General features: G+C 44.6%; 1 protein-coding gene across 1 annotated transcript; it reads right to left on the bottom strand.

Moving 5' to 3' along the window:
* Positions 1-437: 437 nt before the first annotated feature.
* On the bottom strand, positions 438-18345 carry LOC144501488 (BTB/POZ domain-containing protein KCTD2-like). The gene is made up of 6 exons (XM_078225276.1): positions 18122-18345; positions 13991-14099; positions 4447-4538; positions 3247-3342; positions 1378-1503; positions 438-1068 (listed from the first exon to the last, which is right to left on the bottom strand). Exons 1-6 carry the CDS (start codon positions 18320-18322, stop codon positions 1039-1041), a joined length of 654 nt encoding a protein of 217 aa, XP_078081402.1. The 5' UTR covers positions 18323-18345; the 3' UTR covers positions 438-1038.
* Between the last annotated feature and the right edge of the window lie 11 nt (positions 18346-18356).

Raw genomic sequence — 18356 nt, 5'->3', positions numbered from 1 at the left:
GAGAAATAGAGTTGACGTTTCAAATCTAATGTGACTTTGTTCCGAACAGATCTCCAGTATTTTGATTTTATAGTGACTGATCTGTGCCAAGCAGTATTTCACCCAGGTGTTACAGTGACAGACCTGTACCCACCAGTACAGTACCCCAGTTATATAGTGACAGACCCGTCCCCAGCAGTACTGTACCCGTATCATACAATGACAAACCTGAACCCACCAGTACTGTATCGGTGTTATATAATGACAGACCCGTCCCCACCAGTACTGTACCCCAGTGTTATACAGTGACAGATCTATACCCAGCAGTAATGTGTTATAGCGATCCAAGTGACCTCACTAACAAAACCCAAATTTGAAAGGAGGGGACAATTATATGGCTGGTGTTTTGCACATTTTGAACAGGCACCGGTTGAAATTTCTGTAAATACAGCACAACATTTCAGTGGCAATATTGAGTGGTTTAATCATCACATCATTGTCTCATAAAAGTACAGTGACCCTATGCGAGAGGAAAAAAACATCAACAAGAACTGTGGAAAAGCACATAATTAAGTGTTTACTCAATAATTACAACACTCCATCCTTCCCCTCCCCTCAAAACCCACCCTAAAGTCATTGAGTGAAATCCATGCAAACAATGGTCCATAGGAAGAACACAAAGGAATTCTCACAAAGCAGACACAATAAAATAACTGTGGCTCGGCTTCCTAGTCACCAAGGAATGAGCAACATCGCAGGTCCATCGAAGGCAATTAAATGCATTGGTTGAATATATATTACATAACAACAAACCATAACACAGGGAAATTTGGCAGCTTTAACAATTCTTGAGAGAAGAGCTGTGAGCCTCTCATAGGCTTCAAGCGAAAGGCAGAAAGGTTGAGTTCTTCAGTAAAATGAGCCCACTGATCAAGGAGGCCTGTGTGAACTGAAAGCATCGAGGCCGGTGTCAGAGTATGGCAAAGGTTTGGTGTCCCCAGCAAGTGGAACATTCCCCTCAAGGTTCAGAATGTAAACAGCAATTACGCTCCAGTAAGGTCACATTCTTGAGCCTCGCTCTTGCAGAATCTGCGTCCAAAAACATCAGGAGACAAGTTCATTAGAATTTTTTAGGAGCAGGAGAAAGTTGGTAGGTCAAACAAAACCCAACTGTTTTGGTAGCTTTCAACCCCACTGTGTCAAAATATCCCCCGATCGCTTCTCTCCAGGGGTCCGCCTGGCTCCACATTTGTATGTTCCACATTCTAACCAGTAACAACAAAATGCAAAGAATATCTCAAACTGCCTCAACTTGACTGCACGAGGTTGGCATGTCTTGTGATGGTGAGAGCAAGCGGGTGAGAGAGAATTAGAGATGAATGGAGGGCAGAGCGATACCTTGGCTTTTTCACTGGGCTCTATGACAATTCCATTGGTCGAGTTATTCAGCTCCCTGGAGACAACACAAAGGAATTCAGCCTGATCTTCGTTGCCATAGTTATAGGAGGATCCGATGCTAATGAGCTGAGAGAGAATGCAGAATTTAAATTAGCAGCAATGTGCACAATGGGGCACCAGGTATAACTACACACACCTTCCTTATAGCCTGCCAGTGCATGGAAGCTTTCTCCCACACCATAATTAGATATTGCAACCATCTGAGTGGGAGAGCTCTCCAGACATGAACACAAAATCCAGGCCTGCTCTCCCAGTGCGGTAGAGGGAGAACTGCACTGTCAGAGGTGCCATCTTCAGATGAAACAATAAAGTGCACCCATGGTACAAACTAAGTAGCTCACAGACACTAAAATAAGCAAAATATTGTGGATGCTGGAATCTGAAACAAGAACAGAGGATCCTGGAAAAACTCTGCTTTCTCCCTCCCTTCAGTTCTGACAAAGAGTCTAAGGACTCGAGACGTTAACTCTGTTTCTTTCCTGATAGATGCTGAACTTTTCCAGTGTCCACTGTTCTTGTTTCACAAACACTGCTTGCCTGCACATCTAATATGACAGCAGATGGTATGGGAAAGCTATGATATTTTGCAGACATGCCAGAAAAATTCAACCATGAAGAAATGTCGAAGATCCTTGAAAAGTAATTACAAATTACACAACGGGAGAAGAATATTCTGGTTATTGTAGGAAAACCAGAAACATATTCAATTTCCCTGCTCACGGTGACTATTGAAACTCTCCCACAGGGGGGCGCAAATCCTAAAGAAAGCATTTAAAAACTAGCGCATAAAAATAGCTGGACAGAACGTTTCTTCTACTGACAGTTCCTTACTAGCTGGTGTGTAACACAAAGTCATCCATTCAGCAACATGCTGCCTGTAAATGATCTCATCCATACACCATGGGATCTGTACCTTCACAGTAGTATATTGTTGAAATCACACTATATGATATTGGCATGCCAGCACCTAATCTATTCACTTGCTAATACCACGCAGCATGATTCACCCTGTACATGCTATACATGGATGAGCATTTGTGTTCACATCTGTTATTCAAAGGCATTTAGCACCCTTTATAACAAACAGATCCTATTGAATTAAAATAGCTGGGAGGAATTTCTCATTAGCAAACCTGTGTGTGATATCACATTGCAGAACTGCATCCCAATATAATCCTCCTTTCCCCACAGCAATAGACTGAGTGCAGAATATTATTCAAAGGTTAAATGAACACTGTTTATAGGGGACTACAGAATGACATGGGCAACTCCCATCCTATACAGTATGGGGGTATAGAGGGATAAAGGACTATTTCCATTTTACATATCACAGGGATGTAGGGGCCACAGATGTAGTACTCCCTGTGACAAAGGTATTCAGACTATACTCTGCCTCACATGATGCTCGGTTGTGTTTTCACCAAATATTTAACACATTTCCAATTGAGCTTGCTAATTGTCCACTTTTCACTGCCTCCCTGGGGAGTCTGTTGCACACATTCCCCACCCTCTATGTCAACTTTATTCTGTTTATCTTTGCCTTTCAGTGTTTAAACCAGTGGCCGCTGCTTAGGGTTTGTGTTTATTTCCAAATTTTTCCTATTTTAAGTCAAGCTGTTAGAATCCGGACACCTCAAAAACCACCCCACTCAGTGTAAATATCTGCTGTGATTCCAATTCCCAATACGAGTCAGTTACCTTCAGTTTACCCTCGCAACTGCGGCTGCACAGTCTGCTGATGGTTTCAATGAGCTACCCAGTCAATACTGCTGATCTCTAGTTAACAATAACTGATAATTAAGGTGGTACCTGCTCAAATTTCCAACCATCCGACATTGTTGAAACCATCTGGGTTAGTTCCTCCTCCTGACACTGTAGCACACGGTAAACATGTTTAACTGGACCCTATAGAGTGGACATTTCACAGTTAAATATATAAGCATTCTTATTAATGTATAAAGCAGGCAGTCAAAAATAGACTAAACCACCACCTTTCTTTCCTCCTTTGGCCAAAGTTTTCGGTCATCTGCCCTAATTATAGGGTTCAATGTCAAATTCTGTTTGGTAACACTGTCAAGCACTTTGGAACTTTTTACTACATTAAAGGCGCTGTGTGAATACAAGCTGTTGCTGCTGTTATTGTTACTAATTACTCCAAGCCTGAATGTCATCCAAGCCTTGCTGCGCATAGGCAAGGACTGCTTAATTATTTGAAGAATTGCGATTGAAACTCAGCACTGTAGAATCACTAGCAAAGGTCCCATCTGAATTTGCACTGGAGGGAAGCCGACGACAAAGCAGCTGAAGGTAAATTGCAGACCATAGGAATTCCTACAGTGATGACATGGAACTGAGATGATTGGCCTCCAAAAACGACCTTTGTCCTTGGTAGTATTCGAGTTAGTGGCGAGTTTTCCCCCTGATCCCACTGACCTCAGTTTTCAGGGCTCCCTCATGTCGTACTTGGTCAGATGCTGCATTAATGTCAATGCATGTCACTCTCATTCAGCTACTGAATGTATAGCTGTGCTTGTGTTTAGACCATGTTGTCATAGGGTCCGGAGGTGTTGGAAATCTATCAACTCCAACCAAAAGATGGGAGCCTGCCTTTCTGCTAGCAAGTTGGTGTTTTGCTTTGGCCTATGATTAGAGGGATAAAGGACATTCCCACCTTTCAGAGAATCTGGTTAGACTGTGCATCGGGGAAGCTGTTTTTATTGGTGCAATCCAAACATACCCCAAAAGATTACATAACATGCTGACTGTACATTTTGTGAATTTACAAGGACACTGTCAACTTTTTTGTACAAAAGTAGATGAATTATTTTCAGAAGCTCTATTCCAAACTGCACTCCACTGTTCTCGGTTCAGTAATGTGTGCCACACACTTAGGTAACACCATGTTTGTAAACACTGACTGGTTTTCAGAGAGCTGTCAGAAGCCCAGGCTTCCGATACCTGGTTTATGATGAAATAAATGAACAAACAGTCAAGACCAGACGGGCTCACCTGTGAAGTCCTATTCTCCAAGTCCCTAATACGTTCTTTGACCAACCGAACAAGTAATGCAATGTTATAAAACTCCGCCTCCTCCAATACTCCTGGAAATATAGAACAGATATTAGAAAACACTCAGCCAGGGCCTGACTTCACCAGTAACAGGGTCACAAAATCAGTGACCACTTGGCATCAGTTCAAACGTGCCTCAAGCACAAAATTATACCAAAAAGGCAGTTTTCCCCAGCTCTATCATCCCATGGCACACGGGGCAGAGATATCCAATGTCCAAAATATACTCAATAGTCCAGGCTCACTCAATGCCTGTACTGGTTTCCATCACTGCAACACAGGAAAACTCAAGCGTAAGGTAGAACAACCTCACAAACCAGAGGTGGACCGATTCGCTGTTGGGGCTAAGTTCGCTGGTGCAGTTTTAAAGAGATTCGAGGTTTTGCGGGGATGGGGGGAGAACAATTTATTTAGGTGAATGGAATTCATCTGGTATGCTCAAAGTATAACTTTTCCACTTTCCTTGTAATCCCTAAGGGGTAAACCTTTTACGACTGTGAGGTGAGGTGAAATTTCTTCACCCAGAGTGGTGAATGTGTGGAATTCACTATCAAATAAAGTAGTTGAGGTCAAAACATTGTCTGATTTCAAGAAGAAATTAGATATAGCTTTTGGTGCTTAAGGGATCAAGAGATATGGAGGAAAGGTGGTTCAAGATATTGAATTTGATGATCAGCCATGATCAAAATAAATGGCAGAGTGGACTCGAAGGGCCAAATGGCCTACTCCTGCTTCTATTTTCTATGTTTGTCACATCAGCAAGATAACTGGCCAGCTTTCTCATTCAGTGAGACAGGTCTCTAATTCTGATTTTTGGCAGACATCACAGGCTGAATGTTCATCTGGACACAGGAAAATCCAACCTATTCACTTTTGCAGCTTGCAAATTGCATACCCGACCCACGTGTGACTTTGCGAGGGATTGTCGCACAGGCATTGGGTTTGCCGAGCATTTTGCAAGCAACAATTAAATGTGTGAGGAGTATGAGTGTGGCGGTGGACCAGCTAGAAGGTCCACCTGGGTTCTTCAACACAGCAGTCCAGCTCTCAACACCACTTAAATGCCTCCTAAACCATACCCCTCAATCCCATGCCACCCCACATTTCCTGATGCCACCACACATCCCTGTGCCACATCTACTTGCCACCTCATATTCCCCATGCCCAATGCCACCCCCACAATCGCCATGCCACTTCACATGCTCATGCCATACTTACATTTCCCCATGACCCCCATGCATCCTCCACAGTTACTTGTCCAGTGTACACTATGTACAGTTCTCAGAAACCATGTAATATTGATGGGAATCACCGTGCAGCCCCGTTTTAACGCGATGGTTAGGGTCCTTAAAATGTTATCGCGAATGTTATCGGGGTCGCGCTAAATCACTAAACCGGAAATAACCAAAAAAAGGGTCCATCCGCGTCATATCCGATTTCGCGCTAAATCGGGGCGCGTAAAATCGGGGTTCCACTGTACTTGAAAATTACTAGAAAACTATTCAACCTCTAACAATCTAAGAAAGCCATGAATTCAAACTCACAATCAAAGATATTGGACCTAAAAAAACCAAAGGAAAAAGAGTAAGAAGTTTCACAACACCAAGTTAAAGTCCAAGAGGTTTATTTGGAATCATAAGCTTTCGGACCGCTGCTCCTTCATCAGGGAGTCTCCACATCAAAGGAAAAAGAAGTTGTGATCCTTTAAGATTTGATTAGGTTTGTAAAGATACAAGAACCCACAAAGATAATATCTGTTATTATAGGTTCATAAAAGCTTAAAAAGTCTTGATCAATAAGACCAGCTGCTGAGCTGAAGCTCTGAAACCCAGCCAAACCTTCATAATAGAACAGCTATCAAAGCTTCCAGTTCCACCAACAGAACAGACAGTAACTTCTATTTCAAAGCTCTGTGCCCGTCAATTAATAGAGGGGGAGCAGGTGCACAAAAACATGAAAGCAGAGGACATTTAATACTTTCTCCTTTGGAAAAGTACTGGAACGCATCTGAACAATTACACAATATTGATCAATCCAAGAGTCAACTTACCTTTGCTGGACAGATCCTGATGATGAATCACTGCATTAAAAACACATCTACATTACAGTACAGCACCCAGTGACATCTGAACGTGTGTAAACATTGTACACTTAACTTTCAGAATGTTCCCGACTCTTCGGGAGGCTTTTCATTTTCTTCTTGAACTCTCAAACCTGGCATGTTTTTAAATGGGCTTCCAAAATCCTCCACCACCAGACAAAAATGCATGTGGGAGGAAATCTGATTTTCTAGCCCCAGTTAAAATGGGGAACCTGACCTCAGCAGGGTCTGGAGTATATTGAACGCTTGGCATTCCTCATCTTCAAAAAGGCCAGAGGGGCAACATGGTGGCACAGTGGTTAGCACTGCTGCCTCAGTATCAGGGAGCCAAGTTCAATTCCGGCCTTGGGTGACTGTCTGTTTTGTGATACTGTGCCGTTTTGCTATATTTTGTGCTTAAGCTGGGGTTGCTTAAAGAGGTAGTGTTTTGTTACAACTTGTCTATGAAAACATGCAGCTCAACTGCTGGGAATGGAGGATAATAGTTGATTTTAGCTAGGAATGTGTACTTTGTAGAGTTAATGGATCTTTTGTTTCTTTAGGTTCTCCTGAGATTTTAGATTAGGTATGCAGAGTCACATGATTAATGGGTGGAGCTAAGCTTGCAGGAAAGCCAGTTTCATTTTCATTTTTTGAAATACAAGCAGCTGTTGCCTGAAGAAAGCAGTGTCTCGCTCTCTCCAAAGATTTTCTGAATGCTCCAAACCTGGTAACCTAAGTTAAAGCAAGTATGCCTGTCTTTTGCTCACTAATTTTAAAAAGAGGTTTAAGTCTGATAGTGAATTATTGTTTGATTGGAACTCATACCAATAGGTTAGCAGTTAAGAATTGTGTCTTAAAAGCAAATTACTGCAGGTGCTGGAATCTGAAAATGCTGGAAAATCTCAGCAGGTCTGGCAGCATCTGTAAGGAGAGAAAAGAGCTGACGTTTCGAGTCCAGATGACTCTTTGTCAAAGCTAAAAAGCATAGAAAGTGGGAGATATTTATACTGCAGGGTGAGGGAATGAAAGATGAGTCATAGCCACAGAAACCAGAGGAAAAGGCTGTTAATGGCAGTCCAAAGAGAGAATAAAGGGTGTGAATGGCCAAATGGCAGAGAAGCTGAAATTGGAGGGCAAGCTGTGACAGATGAAGATGTGTGTGTGTGTGTGGGGAGGGGGGGGAATGGGTAGAGAGAGGTAAAATTTGAAAAAGGAGAAAAGGGAGAGAAATGGTAAGGGGGATAAAGTAGGGGGAAGAAAAATGAAGGAAGACAATAAAGAAATAAAAGGTAGAGAACAGTAAAAAAATTAAATAAAATGAAAACAAAGGGGTTGACGTGGGGTAGAGCTAAATATCTGAAGTTGTTGAATTCGATGTTGAGACCGGAAGGCTGTAAAGTGCCTAGTTGGAAGGTGAGCTGCTGTTCCTCCAGTTTGTATTGAGTTTCAAAGAACAAAGAACAAAAAAGATTATAGCACAGGAACAGGCCCTTCAGCCGCTCTCCAAGCCTGCACCGACCATGCTGCCTGACTGAACTAAAACCCCCTACCCTTCCAGGGACCATATCCCTCTATTCTCATCCTATTCATGTATTTGTCAAGATGCCCCTTAAAAGTCACTACCGTATCCGCTTCCACTACTTCCCCCAGCAGCGCGTTCCAGGCACCCACTATTCTCTGTGTAAAAAAATCTGCCTCGTACATCTCCTTTAAACCTTGCCCCTTGCACCTTAAACCTGTGCCCCCTAGTAATTGACTTTTCCACCCTGGGAAAAAACTTCTGACTATCCACTCTGTCCATGCCTCTCATAATCTATGGAACATTTCACTGGAACATTGCAGCAGGCCAAGGACAGGCATGTGGCCATGAGAGCAAGATCGTGTATTAAATGGCAGAATTGAGAGATTTCCTCCCACAATCAAAAGACTTGGACTGGCCATGTTAAATTGCCCTTTAGTGTCCAAAGACGTGTAGGCTAAGTGGATTGGCCATGCTAAATGCTGAAGTTACAGAGCGGAGTGTGGCCTGGAGGAGAGTCATGCAGACTGGATGGGCTAATGGCCTCTTTCTGCACTGTCGGGATTCTATGATAATTGTGTTGGGTCAGGAATGCAGAGGAAAATTGGATTCCCTCTGAAAAAAAATCAAAATCAGACTGCAACACATCTCTGCAACCAGACAAAATTTGGCCCCAGGTTTCTGAAGCAATGATGACAATGTAAATTTAGCTGTTTCATATCATCCTTTGCAGCAGACTAGACAAAGTATAATCAGCCCCCCTGATATCAGGCTCTTAGAAACCCAAACCAAACTCCACACATCAAAAATAAAACTACTGTTTTCAACGAGCATTCATGGCACCTAAATCGATCATTTCCTTTGTTATAAGCAACTGATGTGTATTGGGATAAAGGTTTTCTATATGATTCTTCAACTTAAATCTAGTTAACTCAGGCACACCATGGCAGTTAGAATGATATTTCGAGGGCGAATGCATTTTCTGTTAACTTGTGCAATGAAGTCTTGACCTTTTCAATGGCCTCAGTCTTGACTAAATTCAGTCTCCCTGAAGATTGAGCACATCACTCAAGCTTCGCAATCAACTCACTGCATTACCTTGCTCAGTATATTGTGTGTTTCTCAATATGAGGTTGTTAGCACTGGGTGATGCAGCACTTTTTATTTCAAATACCCAGAGCCAGCTTTCTTGGATCAGAAGCAGCTGTTGGCGTATTAAACCAACCAATTTTGTTCTGGGGGGAAGCCCTTTGCTCATCGTATTCTCCAGTCTTTTCTTTGGACATTGGACACGTAACTTTAAATGACTTGGGGGTCCTTGTGCATGAGATGCAAAACCCCAGTCTGCAGGTGCAACAGGTGATCAAGAAGGCAAATGGGATGTTGGCCTATATCGCAAGGGGGATAGAATATAAAAGCAGAGATGTCTTGCTGCATCTGTACAGGGCATTGGTGAGGCCGCAGCTGGAATACTGTGTGCAGTATTGGTCCCCTTATTTGCAGAAGGATATATTGGTCTTGGAGGGAGTGCAGAGAAGGTTCACCAGGTTGATACCAGAGATGAGGGGTGTTGATTATGAGGAGAGACTAAGCAGATTGGGTTTGTACTCATTGGAATTTAGAAGGCTGAGGGGGGACCTTATAGAGACCTATAAGATAATGAAGGGGCTGGATAGGGTAGAGGTGGATAGATTCTTTCCACTTAGAAAGGAAGCTAGAACTAGAGGGCACAGCCTCAAAATAAAGGGGGGTCAGTTTAGGACAGAGTTGAGGGGGAACTTCTTCTCTCAGAGGGTGGTGAATCTCTGGAATTCTCTGCCCACTGAAGTGGTGGAGGCTACCTCGTTGAATATGTTTAAATCACGGATAGATGGGATTTCTGATCGGTAAGGGAATTAGGGGTTATAGGGATCAGGTGGGTAAGTGGAACTGATCCACTTCAGATCAGCCATGATCTTATTGAATGGCGGGGCAGGCTCAAGGGGTTAGATGGCCTACTCCTGCTCCTATTTCTTATGTTCTTATGTCCAACACCCCTCTCTCCACCTACACCAGATTTACAGGCCATTTGCTGTTTATAGGATGCTGACATGTGCCCCAGCATCCTACAAACTGACCTCCTGCATTAGTTGTGGCACAGTGCTTAACACACTTTCCTGTGCTTTGGGAAATCATGGGTTCAAGCTTCACTCCAGAGGCTTGAGGCCATAATCCAGGCTGACACTCTAGCATTGTACTGAGGGTGTGCTGCACCATCTGAGGTGCTGCCTTTTGGGATGTTAAATCAAGGCTCCATCTACCCTCTAAGGTAGATGTAAAAGATTGAGTCCTGACCAATACTTATCCATAACCAACAATTTGGTCAATATCCATTGTTGTGGGAGCTCATTGTACACAAACTAGCTGCTGAGTTTCCCAACCTTAAAGTACTTTGGGATGTCCTTAGGCTGCAAACGACATTATACAAATGAACCTCCTTAATCACTAATTATCAATGCAAGATCCTAAACTCAGCCTGGCTAGGATTGAATTGTACTAATTTAGTCATGGTCACTTTGATAAGCAAGCTCACAGTAGGACTAATGTCCCAGTCTACGTCAGCAACAAAGTCTAACAGAGTATTCACCTGAACGTTCACATCAGTGGGTGGGAATTGGAAAGAATTCCAATCAAATCTGGTACGGGCAAGGCTGTCCTCTATCGCCTGTCTTGTTAGTATGGTGTATCAAACCTTTTGCTGAGTCCATCAAGAAAGATGCGGGCATAAGACAGATGACAATTTCACAGTGGTGGCACAGTCCCTGTACAATGATAATGCCAGTGGCTTTTGCTCAGATCTGCTGTTAGTGCGCAAACTGAAGAACATTTCCACCAGTTCAGACAGGCCTTAGGAGCCAAAACAAATCATGGCAAGAACAAGGTGATGCTCTTTGGGAACTGGAACAATCGACTCTTTATCCCCTTCACCGTCAATTCTGACTCCTTACAGGTACTTGGGAGGGTCCACGTGTGCACCAAATAAAAAGGAATGTGCGTCCATATAAAATCAAAAACTCAGCATGTGGGAGCCTCACTCTCCAGGTAGGTGCCTGGCTATAAAGTGAGGGGCATTCTCAGTGTTGGAAATACTCAGCAGTCAACTTTGTCGAGAAAAACAGAGTGAACATTTCAGGTGAATTCTCTCGTCAAATTCTCTCTTGTCTCTCCGCATGTCGACTTTCGATTAGGCATTTTACAGCCTTCTGGAGTCAACGAGTTCAATACTTTCAGATCATAACCTCCATCTCCATTTTATTTTAAGAGTGTTTTTGGATGGATGCTGCAGGTCCGGCCCACTCCTTCATCCTAGTGATGACCCAAACCACTTCATCTTGAGATTAAAAATGAACCGTATCCGCAGCGACACAATGGAAAAATCTCTCGACAAGCGCAGAACAAATGTAACCAATGTAGTCCTCATCCTGATCGCCATCTTTGTTGTGCGGCTGCACCAAGCTGTGTGGACCCTTGATACACAAACACCAAAAAAAGAGCTATCCAGCCTAATTTCACCTTTCACCCATTGGTCCCTTGGTATGTGGGTTACAGCACTTCAAGGATGTATTGAAGTATTTTTTTAAAACTGTGGTGAGGGTTTCTGCCTCTACCATCCTTTCAGGAAGTGACTTCCAAGTTCCCACCATCTTGTGGGTGAAAAGATTATTCCTCAGCTCTCCTCTAATCCCTCTGCTAATTACTTTAGATCTGTGCCCCCTTTTATAGATTTCTCTGCTGAGGGAAATAGGATCTTTCTATTCACTCGATGCTCCCCCACCCACTGTCCCCATAATTTTTGAAAATTCAATTAACTTTAATTAAATCTTCCGTCAGCCAACTCTGCCTATTCAATCTTCTCTCATAGCTAAAATTCTCCTGTCTTGAAAATATCCTCATAAATCTCTCCTGTGCCCTCCAACGTGATCACATTCCTCCTGCCGCACAGTGATCAGAACTGTACAGTGTTCCAGCTGCAGCCTAACTAGTATTTTTTACAGTTCTGGTAGAACTCTCCTGATCTCATTTTCTATGCCTCTGCTAATGAAAAAAATGTGCCACCATAACCACCTTGTCTCAGAGGAACAGGTGGATCTTGGGGGACTTATTCACAGATCGGGCAGAGAAGGCAGCAGAGCAGGTGGATAGGCTTGTTAGGAAGGCACATGGGACACTTGCTTTTATCTGTCGTGGCATAGAGGTAATGTTGGAGCTGTACAGAATATTGGTTAGGCCACAGTTGGAGTACTGTGTGCAGTTCTGGTCACCATACGATTGGAAAGACGTGATTGCACAAGAAAAGTACATAGGACATTCACTAGGATGTTGCCAGAGATGGAGCATTAGAGCTATGAAGAGAGGCTGGATAGACATAGATGTTTTCTCTATAGCAGAGCAGGCTGAGGACATGATTGAGGTGTAAAGGATTATGAGGGGTTTGGACATAGTAAATAGGAAGCCATTGTTCCCCCTGGTTGAGGGGTCAATCACAAGGGGACATAGTTTTAAGGTGAAGGGCAGGAGATTCAGAAGGGATTTGAGAAAATATTTTTTCACTCAGATGGTGGTGGGAATCTGGAGTGCACTCCCTGGGAAGGTAGTGGAGGCAGGAAACCTTACAATAAAAAAAAAATATTTGGATGAGCACTCGAAACATCGTAACATTCAAGGATATGGAATAAGTGCTGAAAAATGGGATTAGTGCAACTTTGGTGGTAGTTATTGTCATTGTAGACTCAAAGCTCCGATGAGCCTTTTCTGCCCTGTATGATTAATGCTGAGGTTCTTTTGGTTTCTGGAGTTGCAAAGAATGGGTCTGGCAACATTACCAGTTGGACCACCTCTCCCTTGTGGAGAAATCTACACAGAAAAGCACCTTTGATCACAAGTCCGTCAGGCAGTAGTCCACATGTAATGTCCTCAAGGCCCTGTGTGAAAAAGAACTGGTGGGTCCTGACAGATGGTTCCCCCGAGCAGGCTGTCAAAGTCATTTGGCAGAACACCTCATTGTCAGAACTTCAAACAAGCACCAAGATGATAGTTTGGCTGGTGGTAAGAATGGCCCTCCCCATCAGATCCTTTCTGCACACCCAGAGTCTCACCAGGGAGACACCCGAGGCAGTTGCAGTGGGGGAAGAGACCATCGCCCATTTCCTCCTGGAATGTGCCTTTGCAAATAGGTCCAGAAAGAGATGCAGTAGTTTTTGTTAAGGTTCATTCTGAGCAGCTCTGTGAGCTGCTCCTAGGAACACACACCAAGATAAACATCAACTGCTTCTGGAGAACCATCAACTCATTAAAGCTTATCTTTGGTCTGTCCAAAACCTGTTGGTCTTCCGTCATAAAGGGTTATGTACAACCAAGTGTTGCAGATTAGCACACTCCATGTCCAGGACTACATGCTGTGGGACTCACGACAGAATCATAGAAAAGCTTGGGGCTGCCAATGCAAAGGTTCAATGGGAAAAGAACACTGTCTCAAGCCACCTGCCATTGTGTACCGAGGGGCTGGAGTAAAACCCCTCGGTGGTACCTTTGTCATGGAATGTATATTGTCAATATCATATATTATGTAATTGCAATTGTATGGAGGAAACTCAGAGTACCACATGTTCTATGGAAAGAACTTGAACTGTATTACATTCTTAATAATGGAGAACTGTTACTGAACTGTTCCATGTGAACTGTTATTGAATGTAATTATACATTTTTATGAATAAAGTCTATTCTTGGTGATTATTTTGTCTGGATTATTTTTCTTGCCCATGCTCAGTCAACCCGTGACAATATTTTAATGTTAGTCCCTGACAACGTGGTGGCTTATGTTTCAGCAGGTTTTCAGCTCTCACCCTCCTCTGCCAAGTCCTTGTTAATGATCAGTTTGCCATGCCGCAGGTAGTTAAGGATCGGGCCAAAGTAACTCGGGTCTCTGTCTATAAGATAGGCACCAGTTTCATCCTGTAAAACATGGAGAGAAAACAAAATAAAGAATAAACTACAATATGAAAGGAGCTCACACAATCCAAAGCGAAGCTTGAATGTAGCGCAGTTGTATGAGAGTGCTGGTTATGTATTTCTGCCACCAGCCACACAGCCTAAATGACACACAGATCCGGTTTTCCTTCAGAGGGGAGATGTATTTGGGAGCAGCAGTGCCTCCGTACAGGGGCTGCCTGTCTCTTACTGATGAGGATCTGGTCACCTCCAGCCAGAGCTCTCTCCCACCAGGACAGGCAGTTAAGAAATCCTGGCCCCGAGAAGCACAGACTCAAGTGGCTGGTGTTGTGGCTGACAAGATGATGTGGAGGTGCTGGCGTTGGACTGAGGTAAACACAGTAAGAGGTTTAACAGCACCATCTTAAAAGGGGAAGATAAAGAAACGGATGTCATTGTACACATTGGTGCAAATGACATAGATAGGAAGAGCAGGGGGATCCTACGAGAGCAATTCAGGGAGTTGGGAAATAGACTAAAAAGTAGGGCCTCCAGGGTGGCCATCTCTGGGCTGCTCCCAATGCCTCGTGCCAGTGAGGCTAAGAATAGGGAGTTAATACAATTGAATGCTTGGCTAAAGGACTGGTCCAGGAGGGAGGGCTTCATTTTCCTAGATCAATGGGAAGTTTTCAGGAGAGGATGGCACCTATACAAGAAGGACGGGTCACAACTAAGTTGGAAGGGCACGAATATCCTGGCTGGGAGTTTTGCTAGTGCAGTTCGGGGGGGTTTAAACTAGTATGGCAGGGGGGTGGGGATCAAAATATTAGGTCTACAAGTGTAGAGGCTGGGGACAAGCTTGGGGCTGGGACAAGGCTGGCAAAGAAGAAGAGCACTCTGGGGGAGGATGACCTCACTGGGCCTGGAGTGCTTATACTTCAATGCAAGGAGCGTAGCAGGTAAGACAGACGAACTTAGGGCCTTAATGCTCACGAGGAATTTGGATGTGGTTGCGGTGACAGAGACTTGATTGAAAGAGGGACAGGACTGGCAGCTGAATATTCCGGGGTACAACTGTTTTAGGCGAGACAGAGGAGGGGTCAAAAGAGGTGGGGGAGTAGCAGTATTAGTTGGAGAGCATATTACAGTGGTGCAGAGGGAGGACAATTCAGAGGGGTCGTGTAACGAGTCACTCTGGGTGGAGCTTAGAAACAGGGAGGGCGCAGTCACTATGTTGGGGGTATACTACAGGCCCCCCCAACAGCCCAAGGGAAGTGGAAGAATGGATATGTCAGGAGATACTGGATAGGTGCAGGAAAAATAGGGTTGTTGTAGTGGGAGACTTCAATTTCCCTGGTATAGACTGGAAATCGCTGAGAGCTGGGACTCTGAATGGGGAGGAATTTGTAAAATGCGTACAGGAGGGTTCTTTGGAACAATATGTAGATAGCCCGACTAGAGAGGGGGCTATACTGGACCTAGTACTGGGGAATGAGCCCAGTCAGGTCTTCAAAGTTTCGGTAGGGGAACGTTTGGCAAATAGTGACCACAATTCTGTTAGCTTTAGGATAGTGATGGAAAAGGAGGAGTGGTGTCCCAAGGGTAAGGTGTTGGATTGGGGGAAGGCTAACTTTAGTGGGATTAGGCAGAAATTGGCAGCTCTTGATTGGGAGAGGCTGTTTGAGGGTAAATCCACATCTGGCATGTAGGAGTCTTTTAAGGAACAGTTGTTAGGGCTGCAGGATAGGCACCTGCCTGTAAAAAAGGATAGGAAGGGTAGGTTTTGAGAACCGTGGATAACCAGGGAAATTGAGGGACTGGTTAGAAAAAGAGAGGCGTATGTTAGGTCCAGGCAGCTAAAAATGGAGGGAGCTCTGGAGGAGTACAAAGAAAGTAGGAAAGAACTCAAACGGGGAATTAGAAGGGCAAAAAGGGGTCACGAAATGTCCTTGGCAGACAGAATTAAGGAGAATCCCAAGGCATTTTATTCATACGTTAGGAACAAAAGGGTTGTCAGGGAAAAAAATCAGACCTCTCAGGGACAAAAGTGGGGAATTATGCTTGGAGCCCAAAGAAGTAGAGGAGATCCTAAATGAATACTTTGCGTCGGTATTCACAAAGGAGAGGGATGTGTTGACTGGGAGTGTCTCGGAGGGGAGTGTTGAACCGTTGGAGAAAATCACCATTACAAGGGAGGAAGTGTTAGGTTTGTTAGAGAATATAAAGACTGACAAGTCCCCAGGGCCTGATGGAATCTATCCAAGGCTGCTCAGGGAGACGAGAGATGAAATCGCTGGGCCTCTGACGCAAATCTTTGTCTCGTCACTGGACACTGGTGAGGTCCCAGAGGATTGGAGGATAGCTAATGTGGTCCCGTTATTTAAGAAGGGTAGGAAGGATAACCCGGGTAATTATAGGCCGGTGAGCTTGACGTCCGTGGTGGGGAAGTTGTTGGAGAAGATTCTTAAGAGATAGGATGTATGCGCATTTAGAAAGGAATAAACTCATTAACGATAGTCAGCATGGTTTTGTGAGAGGGAGGTCATGCCTCACTAACCTGGTGGAGTTTTTTGAAGAAGTGACTAGAATGGTTGACGAGGGAAGGGCCGTGGATGTCGTCTATATGGACTTTAGTAAAGCGTTTGACAAAGTCCCTCATGGTAGGCTAGTGAAAAAGGTTGGATCTCATGGGATAAAGGGGGAGGTGGCTAGATGGGTGGAGAACTGGCTTGGTCACAGAAGACAGAGGGTGGTAGTGGAAGGCCTGGAGGCCTGTGACGAGTGGTGTTCCGCAGGGCTCTGTATTGGGACCTCTGCTGTTTGTGATTTATATAAACGATCTGGAAGAAGGTGTAACTGGGGTGATCAGCAAGTTTGCGGATGACACAAAAGTGGCAAGACTTGCAGATAGTGAGGAGCATTGTCAGAGGCTACAGAAGGATATAGATAGGCTGGAAATTTGGGCAAAGAAATGGCAGATGGAGTTCAATCCTGACAAATGCGAAGTGATGCATTTTGGTAGAAACAATGTAGGGAGGAGCTATACGATAAATGGCAGAACCATAAAGGGTGTAGATACGCAGAGGGACCTGGGTGTGCAAGTCCACAGATCCTTGAAGGTGATGTCACAGGTGGAGAAGGTGGTGAAGAAGGCATATGGCATACTTGCCTTTATAGGACGGGGCATAGAGTATAAAAGTTGGGGTCTGATGTTGCAGATGTATAGAACGTTGGTTCGACCGCATTTGGAATATTGCGTCCAGTTCTGGTCGCCACACTACCAGAAAGACGTGGATGCTTTGGAGAGAGTACAGAGGAGGTTTACCAGGATGTTGCCTGGTATGGAGGGGCTTAGTTATGAGGAGAGATTGGATAAACTGGGGTTGTTCTCCCTGGAAAGACGGAGGATAAGGGGAGACTTAATAGAGGTGTATAAAATTATGAAAGGCACAGAAAGGGTGAACGGTGGGAAGCTTTCCCCCAGGTCGGTGGTGATGTTCACGAGGGGTCATAGGTTCAAGGTGAAAGGGGGGGGGAGGTTTCACACAGATATCAGAAGGACATATTTTACACAGAGGGTGGTGGGGGCCTGGAATGCGCTGCCAGGCAAGGTGGTGGAGGCAGACACACTAGGAACGTTTAAGACTTATCTAGATAGCCATATGAATGGAGTGGGAATGGAGGGATACAAAAGAATGGTCTAGTTTGGACCAGGGAGCAGCGCGGGCTTGGACGGCCGAAGGGCCTGTTCCTGTGCTGTATTATTCTTTGTAAAGTCCAACATGTTTATTTGGTAGCAAAAGCCACAAGCTTTCGGAGCCTTAATCCCCTTCCTCAGGTGAGTGGGAATTCTGTTCACAAACAGAGTGACCAAGATGACCAGAGTTGGGGACATACTGGATGTTGGAGAAAGAGGCTGGATGCAGCCAGAGGAATTGGCACGAATTGTGTTTTGGCGCTGAGCACTGAACCCAGTTGCTGTTCCTCGGGGGGCTCCCACCCAGCGGGATTACTGGTCACCATGGAGACGGGCGGGCCGCCATTACCTTGTCCGAATCCAGGTCCGGGTCCTCCTGACACAAGCGGCACAGGAAGGACTTCGGGTCCCTGCACAGAGTCTGCTTCGTGCTGACAAAATACGTCCCGCCCACATTCAAACGAACCCACTTGTTGGCGGCTTTATCGCCGCAGCCGGGGGCACTGGCACCATTGCCGCCCGGAGGCCCCGAGTTCTGCAGCTCCGCCATCAAGCCGCCATTTCCGGAAGTACCAGGTCAAATC

This window comes from Mustelus asterias, chromosome 12 (genome assembly GCF_964213995.1).
Source record: "Mustelus asterias chromosome 12, sMusAst1.hap1.1, whole genome shotgun sequence".
Taxonomy (NCBI): domain Eukaryota; kingdom Metazoa; phylum Chordata; class Chondrichthyes; order Carcharhiniformes; family Triakidae; genus Mustelus; species Mustelus asterias.
Note: the sequence above shows the minus strand (reverse complement) of the source record. Positions and strands in the feature narration are given on the sequence as shown.

Excerpts from the sequence above, each read along its gene's own strand:
- LOC144501488 (XM_078225276.1), bottom strand. The coding sequence starts at position 18,322 with ATGGCGGAGCTGCAGAACTCGGGGCCTCCGGGCGGCAATGGTGCCAGT. Across the intron at positions 14,100-18,121 it reads CGGACCTGGATTCGGACAAG|GATGAAACTGGTGCCTATCT; the intron begins GTAATGGCGGCC and ends CATGTTTTACAG. Across the intron at positions 1,069-1,377 it reads AGCCCAGTGAAAAAGCCAAG|ATTCTGCAAGAGCGAGGCTC; the intron begins GTATCGCTCTGC and ends TTTTGGACGCAG.